General features: G+C 41.8%; 1 protein-coding gene across 4 annotated transcripts; it reads left to right on the top strand.

The window, feature by feature from the left end:
- The first annotated feature begins 454 nt into the window (after positions 1 to 454).
- Positions 455 to 19430, top strand: NDE1 (nudE neurodevelopment protein 1). 4 transcript variants are annotated; one of them, XM_084536761.1, is made up of 10 exons: positions 3964 to 4062; positions 4342 to 4380; positions 8277 to 8407; positions 9420 to 9573; positions 13145 to 13293; positions 13612 to 13748; positions 14814 to 14993; positions 15946 to 16037; positions 16860 to 16996; positions 18109 to 19430. In XM_084536761.1, the coding sequence occupies exons 3-10, from the start codon at positions 8322 to 8324 to the stop codon at positions 18200 to 18202; spliced, it is 1029 nt and encodes a 342-aa protein (XP_084392887.1). In that variant the 5' UTR covers positions 3964 to 4062; positions 4342 to 4380; positions 8277 to 8321; the 3' UTR covers positions 18203 to 19430. The 4 variants fall into 4 exon arrangements, with proteins under 4 accessions (XP_084392888.1, XP_084392885.1, XP_084392886.1 ...); XM_084536762.1 differs by lacking the exons at positions 3964 to 4062; positions 4342 to 4380 and adding an exon at positions 455 to 665 and having other exon boundaries at positions 8248 to 8407; XM_084536759.1 differs by lacking the exon at positions 4342 to 4380 and having other exon boundaries at positions 3912 to 4062.
- The last annotated feature ends 416 nt before the right edge of the window (positions 19431 to 19846 follow it).

The raw sequence follows: 19846 nt of genomic DNA, 5'->3' as shown, positions 1-19846 counted from the left end.
TTGTACCGAGGTGCCCGCAGCCCTGGGAGAGCCTCGCCCTGCTGGCAGCACGTGAGGAAGTACAAGAGTCAAGCTGCATGCTTAGAGATAACCATTTTTTAACACTTTGTGCCAAATTTTGGCATTCACTTACATCTTTTTCATGCAGATGCAAAAAAATATCGGTAGGCTGCAAAGGACAGATAGTTTTAGTCGATTAGAAAGTATAGTCCAAACCCTGCGGACAGCAGTTAGGTGTCAATTTGTTTATTGTAACCCAAGTATCTGAACCTTCTGTACTGTCCTTCTTGGGGTCACTTTGGGCATCTTTAGCTGCATCTAAAGAAACTTCCCAAGCAGAATATATATGTTTTTAAAATGTAAAGCAAGTACCAGCTAACAAAAACTACAGCAAGCTGCTAACAAGCCACTAGATAGGCATTTGTGTGTTCCCCTCCCCCTGCTAAAACACCTGAAGTCTGCTGGCCACTCCTTGAGCTACCAGCAGTCTTTGTCTCAACAATCCTACTTTATTTGTAATTTTACTTTTATTTTCTCTCCACAGACACAGCCCTATCTCACAGTGTAGCAGTTCCCTCACAACTTAGCATTCCCTCAGAAGGCCAGGACAAAGTCATGCTGCAGATCCGTACCATCCAGGCTGGGCCTTGCTTCTTGGCATGCAGGTAGCTGAGCTTCTCAAGGTGGGGTAGGTAAAGAGCAGGGTGAGGGGCCTCTCTCTGATGGCCCAGTATCTTTTAATCATAAGTGACATCATCGTATTTGGCTAGGTCATCATTTTATCTTCACCTTTGCCTAATGGGCTGCAGTCACCACCAGGGTTAAGAGTCTTAGGGACAACGCTTGTATCCAAATCCCATCTTGTCCCTGCTACCATCATTCATTCAGGATGTAATGCTGAGTGAATGCTGGTATCAAGGTCTTGAGTGGCGTTATATTTTGCTTTGCTGAGCAAGGCAGTGCTATTAATGAGCATTTGATAGCTTCAAGGTATCTAAAGGGTTTTAAAGCAGTGATACGCAAATCCAATTCTACAGACTGCAGAAAATTATGTAACATCTTTAAATGCAGGGAAATAAGTTTCACTGGTGTTAAATGCTTACTCTGCTGTGACAGAACTATTTGAATTTGTATATGGCGTTCTAGTACCTATGTTTGTCATATCTTGTTATGAGTATCAGTAATCCTCAAAAACATAATTAATTTGTAATGACAGCTGGGGGTTAGTTCCTGCGCCATCCATAGAGCACATCGTTCTGTGGTCAATGACTTAATTTTTACTGCAAAGCCAAGCTCTTTCCTCTGACTTTTACTAATGAATGTTCCAGCCAATAAGCTACTTCTTTTTGTATATATTGTGAACTGTACATAGTGATAAGCTACACTATTAGCTGAAGGTGCTGTAATTAGATCTGTGGTCTCCTATGTTCATTATCCATTTGATTTCCTTAGCCCCTCTTTTCCTTTTAACAACCAGGATTCATATTTATCATAATTAACCATTTTTTTAAGCAGCAGCTGCAGAACAGCTGCCAACATCACCACGATATCCTTTGTCAGTCTGTTGTGGTTTAACTATTTAGGTTGCCTTTTTAATGCTTGTGTTCTACTTTGGTAGCTATGGATGTCTAACGTTATTTTTATGTTGTAGATGTTGGATTTAACATCACTGAATTTTATCAGTTAAAATTGTGTATAAGAGGGTTAAATTTTGGAAATATTAAAGATCACTGATAAGCTTCAGTTGCTAGGCTATAGGGTCAGATAGGTGTCTTTGTCTTTAGCTGTAAGATGAGCAGGATATATCCTGAGAATGACTTGCATAATTAATTTTGTATTGTTTTAATTAACAGAACATAAAGCAATATTGAAAGGTTGAAATAAAGGTGAAACAAATATGGACAGTATTTCATTATTTTTATGTCAAATCACTTTTAAAAAGGATATTTTTTCAAATGTATTTGCCAAAATAAGAAAACATCATGTTACTCTGACTTCCTTGCTCCAGATCGCTCACACCAAACTGCTCTGAAATACTAGTTTTTCCATAAGAAGCCTATTGCCAAAAGATAACATTATGCAATGTTGCCAGAACTTACAACGTGTACATTTTTGCTCAGTTTGCTCTCATGGAAGTCTCAGTGTAGCATTCTCATCAAAATAACCAGCAACAAATCTAGCACTGCAAAAACTGCCTGTTATTAATTATTCATCAGCAGAATAAAAATAAATGCATAAAATCATTTTTTTTTTCTTCTCTGCTAATTTTGAAACAGGCAAATGTTCTCATGCTTCTTGCAAACAAGACAGTGGATAGTAATTAGAGAAACATTTTTATTAATATTTATTGCACCCGTACAGCAGTGCCTCTGAGCCTTTGGCACCTGTCAGGCTGCTGTTACACTGTTTTGGAATTGGATGAGAGGCTAAACAGCTTCCTCTAACATATCAGAGATTTTGCTGTACTTTACAAGTGTATGAGATGAGAACTATTACAAATGTTCAGGTACACTGAATTTTCAAATTACTAGGGATGTACTGTGATGACGTGGTTTATTTTCTGTAACTTGCCCACTTAAAACTTTATTGAGCAACAAAAGAACTGCAAATTGCTATTAACCAATTTTAAGCACATAATTTATTTTTCTATTAATAAGTCTATAATAGTTTGTCAGTATTTACTTCTGAACAAATGATCTCAAAATGCAGTTATTTTGCTGAATATCTGACATGAGAGCATGATTATTTCGCTCACCCTATTCAACTGAAGTCATCATAGCTATGGCTGGATTTCTCTTATAAGAATATTCTGATAGAAAAGCACAAATACTCTGTTACAGTCCCAGCCTTTTTCTGCAGAGTTGCTGGGAAAGGCTTACCTGCTTGCAGCCCACCCAATTAAGTCTTTGTGGGGTTGGGCTCTGCTCCAGGCTGGGTGGTGCATCTCTGAGGTAAGCGGGATGGGCTCAGGGCCACAGTGCGTGGGTGCCTGTCATCCAGCAGTTTGTAAAACGTGCTGCATGTGTGTCAAGCGATACTCAGTGACATGTGGGCAGATGTATGTGGGCTGGTGTATCTAGGTGCACGCGATAATTTGTGCTTTTGTTTTGACTCAGGAAGCAAATACCAGGCACGCCTCATGACCAAGTGTTTGTGCATGCTGTTGGGTAGGAACGCACCTGGGGCATACCTCAGGCCCCTTCACAGTGACCCTGGGCAGCAAGGGCATGACAAACCATTTATCAGCTGCACCAAGGTTTAACTCGGCCCTATTGTTTGTGGGTGGCCTGAGGTTTAACGCGGCCTCATTGTTTGTGGGTGCCCAGTTCCCACTGTGGGTGCGAGGTTTGTGAGGGTGCTTTCTGGGATGGTGACGCCACAGCAAGGTGACAGGTGAGTGCAGGCAGCTACTGTTCGGTAGCACACTTTGTCCTCATCGTGGTGACTGCTCATCAGTCATAAAAGTCGTGCTGGCTGCAACGACAGTTGGCTTTGTTAGTCAGCCGTACAAAGGGGTTCGATGTAAAAACCTTGAGCTTGTGTTAGATGTTTATATAACCACCTCGCTGCTGGCTCGTTCAGGGGAGTCTTTGAAATAATAATAATAATAATAATAATAATAATAATAATAATAATAATAATAATAATAATAACAACAACAACAACAATAACAATAACAATAAATAATTTTTAAAAGTACAACTTTCCCTTTTTTAGAGCATTTCAAGGGAAAACAGCTACGCGCTGCTACCACCCCGTCACCCCTGGCTGAGGGGCTGGGGCTGAGGGGCCGCCCCTGAAGGGCCACGGCCCCGCCCCGTCCCTGTTTGAAAGTAACGAAAAGTTCCCGAACGCTCCGCGGGCCGCGCTCTGGCGCCGCCGATTGGCGGAGCCCTGCGGGGCACGTGATCTTCAGCCAATGGGAGCCCGGGAGCGAGGGGGGGCCGCGCTGAGGAGCGAGTGGCGTCCCTGGGGGAGCTCTGTGAGGCGGCGGTGAGGGGCTCCTGAGGCGGGGCGCTGCCTGCTCTCGGCCGCCTCTCACGCCCAGGGCTCCACGGCTGGGTTCGTACCGCTCGGGGTGTCCGGGGGAACGGGGAGCCCTACAACTGCTCTCAGAAATCCCGCAGCAGGGCTGAGGGGGAGGGCCCCCCGCCGAGCCAGTGCCTGCGGTGAGCTGGGCTCTGGGGGCCTCTGCCCTCGGTTTGCTTTTGTGCTGCTTCAGCAGAGGGAGGGCGGCGCGCTGTGGGGAGAGCCTTGCCGGGGGTGTTTTAAGATTTGGTTTTTCGTGCGATGGGAAAGCTGCTTCTTGGGAGCAACGAGCTTTTTTGTTTGTTCTTACAGTTGGCAGAAGTGGCAAAGAAGAGCTTCGTCCCTGCCATGGTAGTCTTTCACCTTTACCTAGTCTCTTTCCTATCTTCTCTTTTCTATTTTTTGTTCAGGTAGGACGTGCTCAGGCTCCAGCCACAGCTTTAAAGATGGGTCAGTGCTATTCAAGTGCTCCTTTGTAGCAAATGCATTTGGTATGCAGAGGTTGTTCTGCATCCTTTATTCTAGGACTAAACCAGCTTCTAAGTTGGGGTCTTTGTGAACTTGATGAACTGGGACTCTGATTCCCAAGCTGAAGTTCCTTCAGTAGTGTTACTTGTATGACTTTCCTTTCTTTTTTTTTTCCCTTTTATTTTCACTGAGGAAACTTGCAATTTTGCTGTCACTTGTATGAAATAATTTCCTGCAACAATTATGCAGAGGTGTTTATCTCCTTGCAGAAGTCCCTTCCCCACCCATGAATGCTTCACTTCCTGCATGCTGTAGAGATTTTGTAATGTCTGTGACCAGCTCTTGTGGTGCTTGTAAGCAGGAAGTCTGGCCAGATGTTTTTTTCTGGCTTTGTGTGTGAAAATGAGTAAGAGACAGCCAGTGTGTGCATTCTGTAGCCTGTGACTTCCACTTGTTTTTTCCACGTTTGCCTGTGTTTAACAAAATATTGCTAAAATCTCTTCTGCACAGACACGCACCCTTCCCATATTACAGTGAGCCTAAATAATGAAAAGTTTCTAACTGGTTTTATTAATTATTTTCAAGGTATTTTGCATGCTGGCTCCAAGTTGTTAAAAATCAAGTAGAGAAAGTAGTTGTGTGTGGAGGGAAATCAAACCTTACTCTTTCTACTGTCACTTCGGAAAAATTTGTGTTTTGGTTTTATGATTTAATTTTTTTTAATGGTCTTTAACTCTGTCTGAAACTTTGACTTTCTAGTTTCAATTTGTATTTTGTATCTTTGATAGGTTTGAAAATCCCCGTGAGGTAAAATACAGTGCAGGTGTACAGGGAGCCTAATATGTCTTCCTTGGATGTTGAAGACAAAAAAACATATGCCTGTGGCATGGGATGGTAGTGAAAGGATCTCTGCTATGCTAGGTTGTCTCTGGAATAAATACAGGTCCCCCAGTCTTCCAGGCATTCACAGTTCAGCAGTCAACTTTAACCACTAAGTGCTCTTTAGTGATAGTAACTGTGAAGCAGTGTGTTCTTAATGGCTGACATCCTGAGGGTCCCTAATCCCTTGATTGTACAGACAGGGTTAGCAGCTGTTGTGGGCAGCATCTTTGTTTCTCTGAAAGTTATCAAGGTTCTGTGGACCTTTTATAAAATTTATGACTCAGTGGAAGTCCTTTTGTCTGTGACCCATGCAATCTTACAAAATGTGAAGTAGCACATTCTTTTAGTTCTTCTAAGGTGAAATGTAAAAAGGTAAGTGAGGGCCAGGTATAAGCATATCCAAGCCTTTCAGGCCAACAGAAGCTGTCTGTTGGTTACAAAGCTTTTGGTTCCAAGGGATTATTTGAGAGCTTTCAGGTACAAATCTTGCAGTTCTTCATGTTGGATTTCTTTCTGTTGACAGTCTGAACGCAGGTATGGTATTCATTAGTATGCATGCACTGGTCAGAAGAAATCCTCTTTGGAGACTTCTGAAGTATGTCTTGATTTGTGTAACAAAGTCAGGCATATCCTAGGTGGTATTTCTGTTTTTAAAGAAATACAGAAGTTTCCTGTTGTATGAGTGGTGAGAATTAACCACTCAGAAGGATCTCTGGTGTTCTCTTCTAGATGGTGGTTCGGCCGCAGTAATGGTTGCTGGTTCTTCTGGGTTTCTTCTTGCATCTGTATTGCTTCTTTGTCTGAGTTTCTGTCCTGTCCCTTGTCTGTGAAAAACACAATTTTCTTCTTTGCAAGTGTTCTGCAAGGGTTGGTGAGCGTCTGCAGTGCCTTGAACATAAGACGTGCTCATTAACTTCAAAGGCACTTTCAGTTCACTTAAAAATGATATAAATGTGTAGTGAACTATCCTAGGTAAAGAATGTTAATTGTGCTTGGTCTCGCTTTTCTTTTTAAAAGGCAAGGCTACTATTTAGAAAATCACTCCTTAATCATCCCCACCTCCATGGCGTACTTCTAAAAACATCTACAGCACAGATAGCAGCAGCCTTGAGAATTTGTGTTGGAAAGTTTTCTTTCTTAGAAGAGATTTTAGCTTTGTCTAATCAATATTTTGTGTCAAGAAACTGAGTTGTAAAACTCGAGTTAGTAACTTTCCTGCACCTTCTAACTCCCATTCTAAATAACAATGTAAATTCCATGAGTGTGGTGCTGATACTGTGTGTTACTGTGTTTGTGCACAGGCCACTTAGCTGTGACAGCTGCTTGGTTTTTGCTCAATAACCTTCTGAAAATCATCTGATCTGTGAAAATGACTTGTGCTTTCCAGCACTGCTTGGATTTGTAGGAATTGGATTTTAGATCCCTAAACTTTGAGTATTTGCCACTGTCCCCCATAGTAGAGGTAAGAACTGAAGTTTGGTTGTTAATCCTGGTTAAACCAGGTGGTTTTGCACAGCAGAGTGTGATGATTTATGATAATAACTTTTTTCAGTTCTGTAGATGTGGAGTGGATGTACATTTTCTTCAGCTATGACATGCTGCTCAGAAGGTCTGCTCCAGCATTTCCTGAGTGTCATAAATAAGAGCAGACAACAGGATTGATATCTAAATGATCTCTGAAGTATTTGGCTATTTTCCCCCATTCCCCCTTGATGCTATCAGAATTACCTCAAAAAAGTGTTCTTAATACATGTAGAGCTGAGGCTTGATAGAAGGGCTGTGTTTCCTCAGCCCCAAGAATTTAAGAAGTTTTGACAACACTGTTGCCGTGGGCTGTTTGACTCCACCTTTATTTACTGCCCTTGCTCTATTGAGGGGTTTTATTAACTTGATAATGGCTGTGTGGAATCCTTGCCTTGCCCAGGGCAGCGTGTGGCCGGTTATCTGGGGCTTTGGGACTGACGTTTCTCCAGTGTCAATACTAACTCCTATAAAGTGATATTTGCTAGCAACCTGCCTATTAGTGTGCATCATGCAGCTCAGAGGGCATTTATTTAATTGTAGCATCTGCTTAAGTCTTCAAGCTGGAGTCACCAACTTAAGGTTCTTGATTTCCATGTGGCTTTCTCATGTGCCATTCCTGTTTGGTACTGTGGCATAGGGACTGCTGGACAGTCTGGATTGCTGGCTGGGTTTGCTGCAATTTGTCTGCACGCTTAGTCCAACCATGTGCTTTCCCATTAGAGCCTTTGTGGAGCTCTTACTGCCTCTTCCCTGGGATTTTCTGGAGTTCCCTTCTCCCATGGCTCTCTGAGGCATGCAGATACATTGTGACCCTCAGCTGTATCTGGGTTCTGATATTTCAGGTTTAAAATGGGGTAGTTTTGTCTATCTCAATTTAGGGAGAAGTTTTTTTGTATCCAGTGGTTATGTCCATAAGAAGCTTAGGCACTCCTGGAAGTGTTAACACAGGAAACCTCAACCTTGAGTACTTTCTCTGTGTCTCTTTGAAGTCTCTTTAATTTCGGGGTGTCTTTAGGGCTGTTAACTCCAACTTAATTGCACTGTCTTTGGAGTTGAAGGTGTCTAAGATGTCTTTCTTCTGTGTTGTGTATGCATCTGCACAGCTGTAGCTCAAGTTTGAGGTTCTGTTCTGTGTAGTCAGAGGGTGGGGGAAGATGCTTGCTGCTGGGATTGTGGCATGCAGCAACCTTGGGAGAACTGGGGAGAAGAACTTCATTATTCAGTAGAGATTTTCGCTTTTTTTTTTTTTTTTGTTACATCCAACAGACCACTGTCAAGGCTCATCTTCAGGCACGCGCTGAGTTCCTGTGAGGAGCAGCGTACCAAGTTAGCTCACTGCATTAGCTCTTATGCTTGATCCTTTAATTTTCCAGGGCACAAAATGAAACAGGAGTCTTAACTTTGAGGGCTCATTCACCATGGAAGACTCAGAAGGCCATCACTTCAGCTCAGCAGAAGAGGAAACCAGATACTGGAAAGAGCTGGCTATGAAATACAAGGAGTGGTAAGGCAATGGCTTTGTTCCTCAGTTGTTTGATATGATGCAAAAGCACTGCATGCAAAGATAGAAATAGCTCCACACAGGGAGGTGAACTCAAGGTAGCTCAGTTGTCTCAAGTGGCAGCAGGAGCAAAGCAGTGACACGTGCTTCTGCATGAGCTACACCAGCCCAGAGTGTTTTGTGCTTATTTGAGCAGTGAATTTGTGCTGCTGAGGGACCACTGCTTGTGTCCCCTGCTCTGGTTTGAATGGGAATGTGTGTGCTGCACGGTTTCTGACTGCAGCCTGTGGGAAGCACAGGTGAATTTAAGTCACTGCAAGACCTTGTTGGGATGATCCAGGCCACTGCAGAAAGATTCTGCTGTTTAACTTTTATATGTGGATCAAAACTAGTTTGGCAGCATGTGGATGGGAGAAGATCCATGTCTGAGAACGGGCATGCTTTGCTCATTCCTTTAGCTCACTGTGTTGCTGTAAACACAGTAAAGGGTGGAATAATTCAGCCTTTTTGATGCTGGTATTGGTGGATCCTTTCTCAGACCAGACGTCTAGACCTTTCAGTACTGCTGATTTGGCTTTTTGTAGAATTATTTCAATAGAATTTTCTTGAATGTAAGAACAGGCTTTCTTTTCTGTCTCTTATGTTTTCTCCCCTTTTATTGATGATCAAAAATGGCACTGTTCAATTTCTTATTTGGAAATTGGGACTGAATAATAGGTTAAATATGAAGATGGAGTGGACATTGGACATCTTAAAGAGACTACATGTGTCCTGTTTGCTGCTAGTGTAAAGACAGATAGGATTTCTTTTCCTGTTTGTCCATTTACTGGTTTGCTATGGGGTGGTTTTCCAAGTTTGGGGAGGCGTGTTTGCAAATGGCTGGGTTTTCCTGTTGAGTGTGTGTTGGAGAGGGACATAGAGCTTTCTGTGTTAGATGGCAGTATCTTTTCATCCTCAAGTGTACAAGAGTTTGTTCTGTTTCATTATGAGTTCTGCTGCTGGAATTGCCTTTTAGTGCTGAGAACACACAGGAGGAGCTGCGTGAATTCCAGGAAGGGAGTCGAGAGTATGAAGCTGAACTGGAGACTCAGCTGCAGCAAACAGAGTCCAGAAACAGAGACCTTCTGTCAGAAAACAATCGCCTGCGAATGGAGCTGGAGTCAGTTAAGGTAAGAGTGGTTGATGCTTCCAGTAGACATGCGTCTGAGGCATGAAGATGAACAAGACAGGTGTATGCTGATTCCACTTGCCTTGTGGGCAGAGGTGTTTGGCGTTATAAAGTGATTGAATGGGAAATAGTAAAAAAAAAAAAAAAAAAAAAAAAAAATCTTGGAAAATGAAGAAACATCAATCTGTTGTCTGCTTTGAGAGTACTGGATACCTTACTGGATACCTCCATGATGTTCCTGAGTCCCTGTTTGCAGGTTGTGTTTATGTTTCAGGGATAGATTTGAGACAGGAGAAGTGTTTACAATGGAGTGAAGAGTAATGCTGTCTGCGTTGTGCAAACATGATACTGCAGAAGAATGAAAACACAAACATTTCATCTTTGGTGTTCTGTTACATAAAACTTAGTTGTTTTAAAGCCTTTTGATGTAGTTGTGTGTAGTTATTATCCAGTGTTCCAGATAAACTTGGAAGTAGCAGCTAATAAGTAACGCAGAACTGAGAGGAATGAAAGTTGCACTCTTGATTTTTGTTGCTGATTCTTCCTATAATCAGGGGAGGACAGGAACACAGCTTATCCTCCTTACACTTGGTTAGTCTGGGGGGTGTGTGGGTGAAATAGCTGGCAAACATTAATTTCCATAAATATCAAACATAAGGGATACAAACTTACTGAGATGGAACCTCCTGACAGAGAAAGGTAAGAGATACAGTTACCTGAAGTAGGAGACTGAAAGGAGGCAGACACATCTCTTCAAAGATGCTGCTAGTTCCCTGTCCTCACTGACAGGTTTAGGAAATACTACTAAACTAAACTTGAAGAAAAATTGTTGTTGAAATTGGTGTGCATTTCTAAAGCTTAATCTTGTTAGCATTTTACTTTAAAGATGGTATAGTCACCTAGGAAACATTCCACTCTTTTTAGGTCTAGGTCAGTATCTGTGGAAGCAAAGATTTATTTAATTATACTTCTCAATTGTATGCAATAATGAGCTAATGGGAGTGAAGATATTTGTGTAAGTAAGTAATCTGGGTGTATAGAGCTTTGTGTCTCAGCTGTTGTGTAAATTACTGTCTTAAGTAAATATTCTTTAGCTCCAGATAAATGTCTGGTCTCCCAGCCTCAACTTAGGGAGGAAAAAATCACTCTTTTGGGCAGCAGAAATTCCATGCTGTGGTTCATTGCATTTGCTCTTTTACAGTGATCTTTGTTGTTTATTAGTACCTTAGCAGTATTAGATGCTGCTTGTAGTATGGAGTGTTGGTCTACTCTGTTCCGTGTAGCTACATAAACTCATGGGAGCTGATGAGTCTGGGGAGAAGCCATAGCAGTTCAAAAAAAAAAAAAAGGCAGTGCATTTGACTAAGAAGATCATGGACTTTTCTTTTGCTGCAAGAACTGAGAGAAGGGAACAAAAAACGAGCTGAAGCAGTTGAGAATGAAAATAGCAGAAACTGACATAGAACTTCAAAGTGGAGAGTATATGTATCTTGGAAAACTAATCTTCATAGTAGATAACTTACTCTGTTAGATAGTAGATAAACATTCTGTTTCAAACAAACCCTTTTAACAATTGGCTATTCATGCAGCCTTGAAGACTGCAGTAACAGCTTGCACTGAAGGAACAGAGGCTCCATTGATGGTCAGATCAGCTGATATTTTATTACAATTGGCTGGAAACAAAGCCTCAAACCTTGCAATCCTGGTCTTTTATCTGCATCAATTGAAGAGCAAAGCATTAAACTTGGGAAGCTATTGAATAGTAGTGTTAACCAAGCCCATCAAGGCTTGCTATCTGCATCCTGCCTAACAGGAGTGAACTTTGTGAGGCCCACACAGCCTGTCGCTTTGAGTTTGCCAGTGTAATGAGCATGCTTGCTATCCCCTCAGAAGCCAGCGTTCATGTTACCTAAACATAAATTGAAATAATGCTTTGGAGGACTTGTTTGGAGAGGCTTGAAAAGCTAACTGAAAGTACTCTGCCTCTTAGAGCTTGAAGGCTCTTAAAGTCAGCATGCATGTATGCTTCAGAGATCAGGAATTATGGCAATGTGTCATTACACTGTAATCAAACAGGAATTTATTAATTCAGCATGGGTATCTCTTCCCTTCCTCCTTGTCTGTGCATTACATGCGCTAAAACAGCTCTATTTACGTTGTCAGCTGCGTTAGGCTACTTGCCATGGTTTTCAAATTGCCTCATGTGAATTTGTTTTCAGTGACTTCAAGTGTGTTAAATTTTAGACAGAAGCACTTCAGGAATGCTACTTATACAGTAATATTGTAGCTTCACAGAAAAAAACTCTCTGGCATGTCAAAGTGATCTGATAGCAAGGTGGTGGAGTGTGAAGTGTTGCAGTAGATGGTGGCTGTGAAGCTTTTGCTGTCACATGATGTTTACTGCATATGGAGGCGATAGCAGGAGAGAGATGTATGCTGGCAAAGCTGAGCCTTCCTCCCCACTGGTGCCTCTTTTTAAATGTATCCTTGTGTACCTGCTGTAAAGGACAGAGTTTGTTTTAGGGTCATGTCTGAAGTGTGTTGCATAACTGTACCTGTAATGTTTATAAACAAGAGCTCTGAACGTGTTTTGGGCTAATAAAACCACAGAGGTGGTGGAGAATCCTGCTGGTTCCATTTATGTTAGTATATAAATGTACTAACACTTTTTTCATTGCCATTTAGGGTCATAAGTACTGCTTGACTCTAGCTTAGGCTTAAAAATAAGTGGCTTCTTTCAGCTCCTTTTGCATCTTCCTTTGTGCATTGCTAAAGCTCTTGGGGGCTCAGAAATTGCTGTCTTGTTCAGAGTTGCACACAGATCCACTTGGCTCCAGGATGTCATACATATTCTTCCCATTCTACCAAAGCAGATCGTAGAGGGGGTGGCAGGCTTATAGTCTTTCTGCAGACAGTCTCACTCTAGCCAGTGCATTTGCCTGGCAAGCAAGTGCACTGTCTCTCTGTGGCATTACTGGGTGCTGTTGTTAAAGTGGATGCTGTCTCTTGGGCCTCTGCTTTGTGGTTGTCACCTGCACCTTAAAACAGTGAGGCTAAGACTTGCTTTTCCAGCTGCTGCCTTGTGGTAGGGGAGCTCAGGAGCTCTGTGCCGTTGCCTGTTGAGCCACCCACCTGCATTGGGCAGAACCCAGGAACACTGCTTTGTCTTGTCTTTGAGCGGGGCACTGCACATGTGAACAAACCAGCTGCTGTTGAAGCCCTTTTTCTCAGAAAAAGGGTAAAAGCTGTCTGTGTGTAGGAGTATATGTTTCTTTCTTTCATCTTTGTGAATGGGGGCAGGTCAGGAGCACGTGTGAGAACTGTCTGGTAGAGCAGGGAACAGCTCTGGGCGGTGGAGCTGCTTGCTCTCCAGCACAGTAACTTGATAAGGAGTTACAGGAAGAGCTCTTGTCTGCTGGCAGCCCAGAAGTATGTAAGCAATTGGCTTTGTTGGCATTTTACTGTATGTAAGCTGATGTTTCTCAGAAAATTTCACAGGATTTATGTCTGTCTTTAAAGGCTTTAAGACAATGCTAAGTCTCTGATGCACTGTTTGATTTGTCCTTGTACAGGAAAAGATTGAAATACAGCATTCAGAAGGGTACAGGCAAATCTCTGCACTGGAAGATGACCTGGCACAAACAAAAGCTATTAAAGATCAACTTCAGAAATACATTCGAGAACTTGAGCAAGCGAATGACGACTTGGAAAGAGCAAAAAGGTGAGCAGTCTTCTGTGTTTTCTTCCACCTCAGTTCTGTCCTGTGATTATGGTGGCCCTGAGTAATTTATGTTGAGCTTGTTAGCATTGCCATTCTGAACTAACCATTCGGTGATAGTTGTGATGAAGATGTTTGTTGCAGATGGGAAATAGGATTATTTTTTTCACTGTCCAATCCCATAGCTATGCTATTTCATATCTTACAAGCTAAAATTAAAACAAACAAAAATAATCCTAACCCAAAAGATTCTTTCTTTCCTCCTGGGAGAGGGAGTTACTATATGTGCTTGAAGGGTCTGACATGTGTACTCTCTTTCAGAGCAACTATAATGTCTCTGGAAGACTTTGAACAGCGTTTAAACCAGGCTATCGAAAGAAACGCTTTTCTGGAGAGCGAGCTGGATGAGAAAGAAAACCTTCTGGAGTCTGTGCAACGCCTGAAAGATGAAGCTAGAGGTTAGACAGCAGTTCACTTGTACCTCTGCGTTTCTCCCCTCCTGACTTCTACCTGTTCAGTCTCTTCATGTGCCTTAGAGTTTGGCTTCTACTAAAGAAAATAAAGAAAATGGTATCTTCTAAATCTGCAATATGAAGTGATGAAGCTTCAAGACTGTCTACCCCCCTTGTTGAACTGTTGATCTTGTTCCTGAGTAGCTTGTAGGAGCACAAGTCTGTTTTAACTTTCTCAACCTTCTCCTAATCTGTGGTGATGGGTCTGTGATGAGGTGTGCTGTTCAACTTCCTGTAACCTGTGAAGGTCAGCTTTTAGTAACCAGTAGTGTCTGTTATTCCCTGGCCTGTGAAAAGTGGAGTTAATGAAACACTAATGGGACTGGAAAACAGGAGGGCTGTGGCTGGCTTCCAGTTACCTTTGAATAGTCTCAGGAACTAGCTTCTTGGTTTGTCAGTGTGACTGGGTAGGAAGATAAGAGAGACCATGTAGCTGTGGAGCTAGAAAAAACACTTCCAGCTCTGCTCAGATTCTGTGCCCTTGGGTGGTTTCTATAAGCTACAGCCAGGCTGTCAGACAGGAGTGCTCTGTCCCTGGGTTAGATAATGGTGTGGTTTCCACTCTACCTCGGCTCGGGATTTCTTGATGTGGAAACCCAAGTGGGAGGGAAGACAGTGCACTAGGTAGGAATACCTGGATCTCATCCCAGTAGGGAGCTGGGATATAGCCAGGATATTCCAAGTTGCAGAGCCTCAGTCTTGATGTGCCTTCATGTACTGGTCTGTAACGTTTGGATGCATGTTAATTCCCTGCCTAAGGGAATTTCATTGTGAAATGGTATAGAACTTAAAGCCAAATAGCAACTTGAACTAACACAACAAAAACAACTTGAGCTGTAATGCTAGATAAGCCTTAGCGTTCATCCAGAGTTTGAGTATGTGCCTGTAGTAATCATTACAAGGATAAAGGATTTTGTTCCCCTGGTGAAGGTGTGAAGTACAGCTCTTATCTGCTTTTTATCTTGGTGAATACTAATTCCCAAGATTTTGTTTGTGTTGCTTGCGTCATAGATCTACGACAAGAGCTTGCAGTGCAGCAGAAACAGGAGAAACCCAAAACACCAATGCGAACTGCACTGGAAACAGAACGAACAGACACTGCAGTTCAAGCATCCTTATCTGTGCCTTCAACTCCCTCCGTGCACCGGGCACCTGGCATCAACATGGCCACCCCTGCGACATTTAGGAGAGGTGCGTGATGAAACCGGTACAGACATGTCATGTGATACCCTTGTTTTCACTATAGCTTCTGGCTGCAGGAGGAAGTGAGAGAACAGAATTACAGTTGAGTGTCTCAGTGAAATCCACCTAAATCTAGTTACTGTGATTTCAGCATTCACTGACCCCAGTTCTGGGGGTTTATTTGTATTCAGGGCTAATTTAGGGAAAGGATTTTAAAAACTTCATCATGATCTTTAATGCCACGCTCCTGTTTCTTGAACTGGCTTCTCCATGAGCGTAGGTTTTCTTTGGGACGGGTTTTCTTCCTCCTCTGGAACAGTAGGACACTGGAAAGTCATCCTAGATGGCTGTACTAGATGATCATCTCTGCTTTTGTGCCAATAGAATCAGTTACTTATCTTTTATGAGTGCTGATTATATTAATATCCTAATCCTCCAACATTAGCTTTCATTCTGCTTACTTAAAAAGTGATAAATTGATGTAATTGTGTTTGTGTGCGTAAATGCAAGGAGTTGCAGGGTCATGTGCTGGTGTCCTGATATTACAGCTCTGAGTGTTAATCAAGTTTGATTGTAGCTGTTGGTACTCTTAACCTGAAACTGTCTTTTGTGCAAGAGAAATAGCATTTGTGTAAAAGAGGATTCAGAAGTTTTCAGTGAAATGAGATTATGGTTCTCTCTGAGAACGCATCCTCCGGTCCTACAGCAGCAATAAAGATGTAGAACAGGTCTCTAGAAATCTAAGCCATGACATATGTGGAGACTTCAGCTTAGGCCTGTGTAACTGGAGCTGTCTCAGGGAGGCAGTGCTTCGTATTTCTAATGCACATGAAGTATCTGGAGGTCAGATATGAAAAGGTGAAAGGAAGATACTGATGTTTCATTTCCTATGTATGACTATGCCAGAACTTTTTTTTTTTTTAATATCAGGTAATGTATTGTTCTTTATCCTGCCCTGCAGGTTTTGAGGACAGTTACAGTGCAACCCCTCTCACACCTGCTGCCAGAATATCTGCACTTAACATCGTGGGAGACTTGCTGAGGAAAGTAGGGGTGAGTGATTAGTTGTTAGCAAATATTCTTGGAAGAACAGAGTTGTTGGAAACTGCAGCCAGCAGCAAGTATCTGCACTGCTCAGAAGAGACTGGAAAGACTAGCTTAGCTAACCTGACAGCTGAGAAAGGCCTTGAAGTTGTCTGGACTCTGTATATTTCTGAGTAACCCCATACAAAAATAGGGCCCATCCCTGCTTTTCTGAGATCTTGCGCCCATGTGGAGTCCTGACCTTTCTTCCTCTCCAAACTTCTGGAAGAGTATGTGCAGAAAGAACAATCTGACGTGAGTAAATTAAGAGATCATCTACTCCCATGAAGGGCAGAGAAGAAAGCAGGCTGGTGCCTGCTGTCCAGAGGGCTTCCGGTAAAGTTTTCATTAGGGCTCCAGTAGTGTTTTGAGCAGGGCCTAATGCCATGTTGAGTTGTAGTTTGACATGTCAGGTAGTACTGATGCTGGGAAAGTTATCCCATGACTTCCATTTGTCTTTTCCCTTGTGCCCTAGTGCTGTGTTGGCACAAGCATTCATATGCCTTTTGATGGTCTGACCTGCAGAAATGATATAGCTGAAAAATAACCCAGCACGAGTTACTTTATAATCCTTTATAATCCTTGACCTCCCCTACAAAAAGATACAGTTTTCCTGGGATATTTGAGATGACTGGCTTTACCTCCTCAAGAATTCAGAACTCATGGCTTTGTCTAGTTAAAAAAAAATTTTTTTTTTTACCCCAACTCATTTTTAAAGCAAACTTTTAAAAACAAAACCAACACAGTCGATCTGCTGAAAGATATCTGACACATTACCTGTGTTTGCATCAGGCTTTGGAGTCCAAACTTGCCTCTTGCCGAAACTTTGTGTATGACCAGTCTCCAAACAGAACCACAGTGTCCATGTACATGAACAGAGATGTCCTTGAAACGCGCCTGAGTCCTCACCAGCCTCTGTGTGATACAGGGTTAGTGCTGTTCTCCACTGTTGTGTCGTAGTGAGAACTCTGACAGGTACTGTTGTATTTCTTACTGAATCTTTGGTTTTGTGGAATCAGTTTTGTTTCCAAAAGGTAGGAAATTTATTTATTTAAGATTGATTTGAATGTTTTGGATCAGTTTAAAATTTGTAATCAACAGCTGTTAAAATCTGAAAACTGTGAGCAAGTTTTGAAAAACAAATTCCAAGCAAACTTAATACACCTATTATAAATCCAGTTTTAAGTGTAGGAAAGTACAACAGAGGGAGCTCCTGCTTATTGTCTCAGTTTTGTTTATGTTTCATGTTCTTGTGTGGTGATTCCTCAGGAATGTTGTGGCATGTGGGGACTTCCCTTGTCAAAGTTGAGATTCTCATTCATGGAAGAACTGGGGAGGGGAAAAGCAAATAATGAATCACCTCAATCAGAATGCTTTATGCTTGCTAAAATGTGTTTCCAGGGAGCAGCTGACAAAAGTAGTTATCTGAGGCAACTTGCAAATTTTTCCAAGCACTTGAACTGGTTGTCTTTTTGTTTTAAATGCATGAAGAAAAATCAGCAAGGACGTAACAAGTTCAGTGCCTGCTTAAGCCCTGCCAGTCTTGTACTGCGTATTCTTTAGATTATCTGTAAACTAAGTGTTTATAATACGGTTCTAGTTGGAACTATTCAACTGGACCCTTGCTCTGGGAGTAGTGGGTGGTTCTGCTACCCAATGCCCAAAGTTTGCAGATGAAAGGAATATTCTGTATTGTACCTGCTATTGCTAGAGAAACCTCATTAAAGCTCCTACAAGAAAGCCTCAAGGGCCATACATTTGCGTTATTACATACATGCTGACTATACCTCTACTGCTGTAATGCTAGAACTGAAATTCCAGCACCTGTAAAAGATAACTTTTCACTATTCAGAGGGAAATAGAACCCTGTTTTACGGTGGAAATTCAGCCTGGTTAAGTAAAGGGCTCACTTAGTGTGCAAAGTGGTTTTTAATCTGCTGGCTTCTCAGGCTGAGTGGTGTACTCTTGTAGCAACCAGTTGTTCTGATAAAATCAGTAAAACTGAGCAAGAAATGTACTAACTTGTGTTTTGTATTTGTAGGTTAGTGAAACGTCTGGATTTTGGGACGCGACCTTCAAATATTCCAGGACCAATAAGCCATCCTTCACAAAGTGTTGTCAAGATGCTGCTATGAAAAGACTGCGTGGTTTTGGAAAAGGGAAAAAAATGTATAAAACTTTAGTTTTAAAGAGAGATCAATGAGCAATCAGTTAGCAGCATAAGGGTAGGTGAGGACTGAGTAAGAAGCTGCAATTGACAAGGGCCTCTCATGGCCTTACCCATCTGGCTTCTCTGAGTTTGGTGGGCAGTGTGATGAAGCAATGCTGCCTAGCAGCACATGACTTCAAATTGCTTCTTATATCAGCTGTGGGAATAAAAAACCAAAAACAACTCCTTGAGAATTGTTTCTTTGGCACAGTCAGTCAAAGCTATTGTCCTTTTGCCTCCAACAGGCAGTATTTCCTATGCAGCTCCTCAGGCTTCGGCTTTTGATACTGAATTCTGATTGTGTCAAGTTTTCATCATGGGTGTTGTGTGCTGCAGTCACCTGAGTTAGGGGAGTGGTTTTAGGTAATGAGAGGTGTATTTCTATGGGGAAGCTGCTCAGTTCTTTGTGAGATGTTTGGTCAGAATCATGCTACACGAAACCCTGTCTCTAGAATGGTAAGGTTTTATAAGCAGTTCTTTGCCACTAAGAACAGTTGTTGGTTAAAGGTGAGGAATGCCTAATGCTTAGAATACTCGGGAGATCACAGAACTATCTGCAAGGTAGGGGACTTCTAGCCTATAGATATTGTTTTACCATATGGGGCTCATAAAGCCTAGCTGTTGTAGGAAGCAAGAGACCTGATTAAGTTCCTGGTTCTAACATCTTACTAGCTGGGGTTTACTACTTTGCAAACCTGTCTTTATTAATGTGCCTTGGGTTTTTATGAGTTTTTTTGTTTTTGAGAATATGCCTTCAGCTGTTACTAATTTAGCAATGTTTTTAACTTGAAATGTCCAAGTATGTCAGAATACTGAATTATTCTTGAAATTGGAGTTTTTCCCCTACAGAATAACACTGCATCTTTTTAAAATGTAACAGGTTCATTCACAGTATTAATATATATTCACAGTATTAATATACATTACAGAAGCTTGTACTTGCAAAATAATTATGGCTAAATATTTCTGTATTATTGGAGGGAGCTTACATGACAAAATGCATAAATTGTGTTTTTTCTTTCAATGATGTGAAAGCAACAACTGATACATCTGTTTCTCTGGATTAGGAAATAACTACAGATCATTCAAATTATTGAAGCCATCTACAAAGTTGGCTCAACTTGGAAGCAGAATAAAGCTTATTTCGAATGTTAGGTATTCGTTTTGATTTTGTCTCTGTGAATTGTCATTGTAGCTCTTGCAGGAATGCTTGCTACCATCTTCTCAGCTTACCAATGGAGCCTGAAGAGACATTGTTTGCTGAATCGTATGCAAAGATTTTTTCCTACATTTTTCTTGTTCTCATGCTTTCCTACCCTAAGGAATGTAATTGTTGCCATAATTAACGATGCCTTTGGGATTTATGCAATGGCTACAGTTGGCATTGCTCTCTAAAAACTTTGAACTCTGGTTTTAATCCATTTTAATGTGATTTTTGTCCTCTCACACAGGGAGTTCACACTTTTTCTTACCCATGAAGAGCTGAAGCATGTGGGCTACTCTGTTAGTTTTGCTGTCACATGGACTCTGGATCACTGAACTATGTAGCCTGGAGGGATCACTCAAGACA

This window comes from Aythya ferina (genome assembly GCF_964211825.1).
Source record: "Aythya ferina genome assembly, chromosome: 15".
NCBI lineage: Eukaryota > Metazoa > Chordata > Aves > Anseriformes > Anatidae > Aythya > Aythya ferina.
The sequence above is the reverse complement of the archived record's forward strand: the minus strand, read 5'-3'. Positions and strand labels throughout refer to the sequence as shown.

Coding starts and splice junctions, on each gene's coding strand:
- NDE1 (XM_084536762.1), top strand. CDS start 8,322: ATGGAAGACTCAGAAGGCCATCACTTCAGCTCAGCAGAAGAGGAAACC. Junction 13,294..13,611: donor GACTTGGAAAGAGCAAAAAG/GTGAGCAGTCTT, acceptor ACTCTCTTTCAG/AGCAACTATAATGTCTCTGG. Junction 16,038..16,859: donor ACTTGCTGAGGAAAGTAGGG/GTGAGTGATTAG, acceptor TGTTTGCATCAG/GCTTTGGAGTCCAAACTTGC.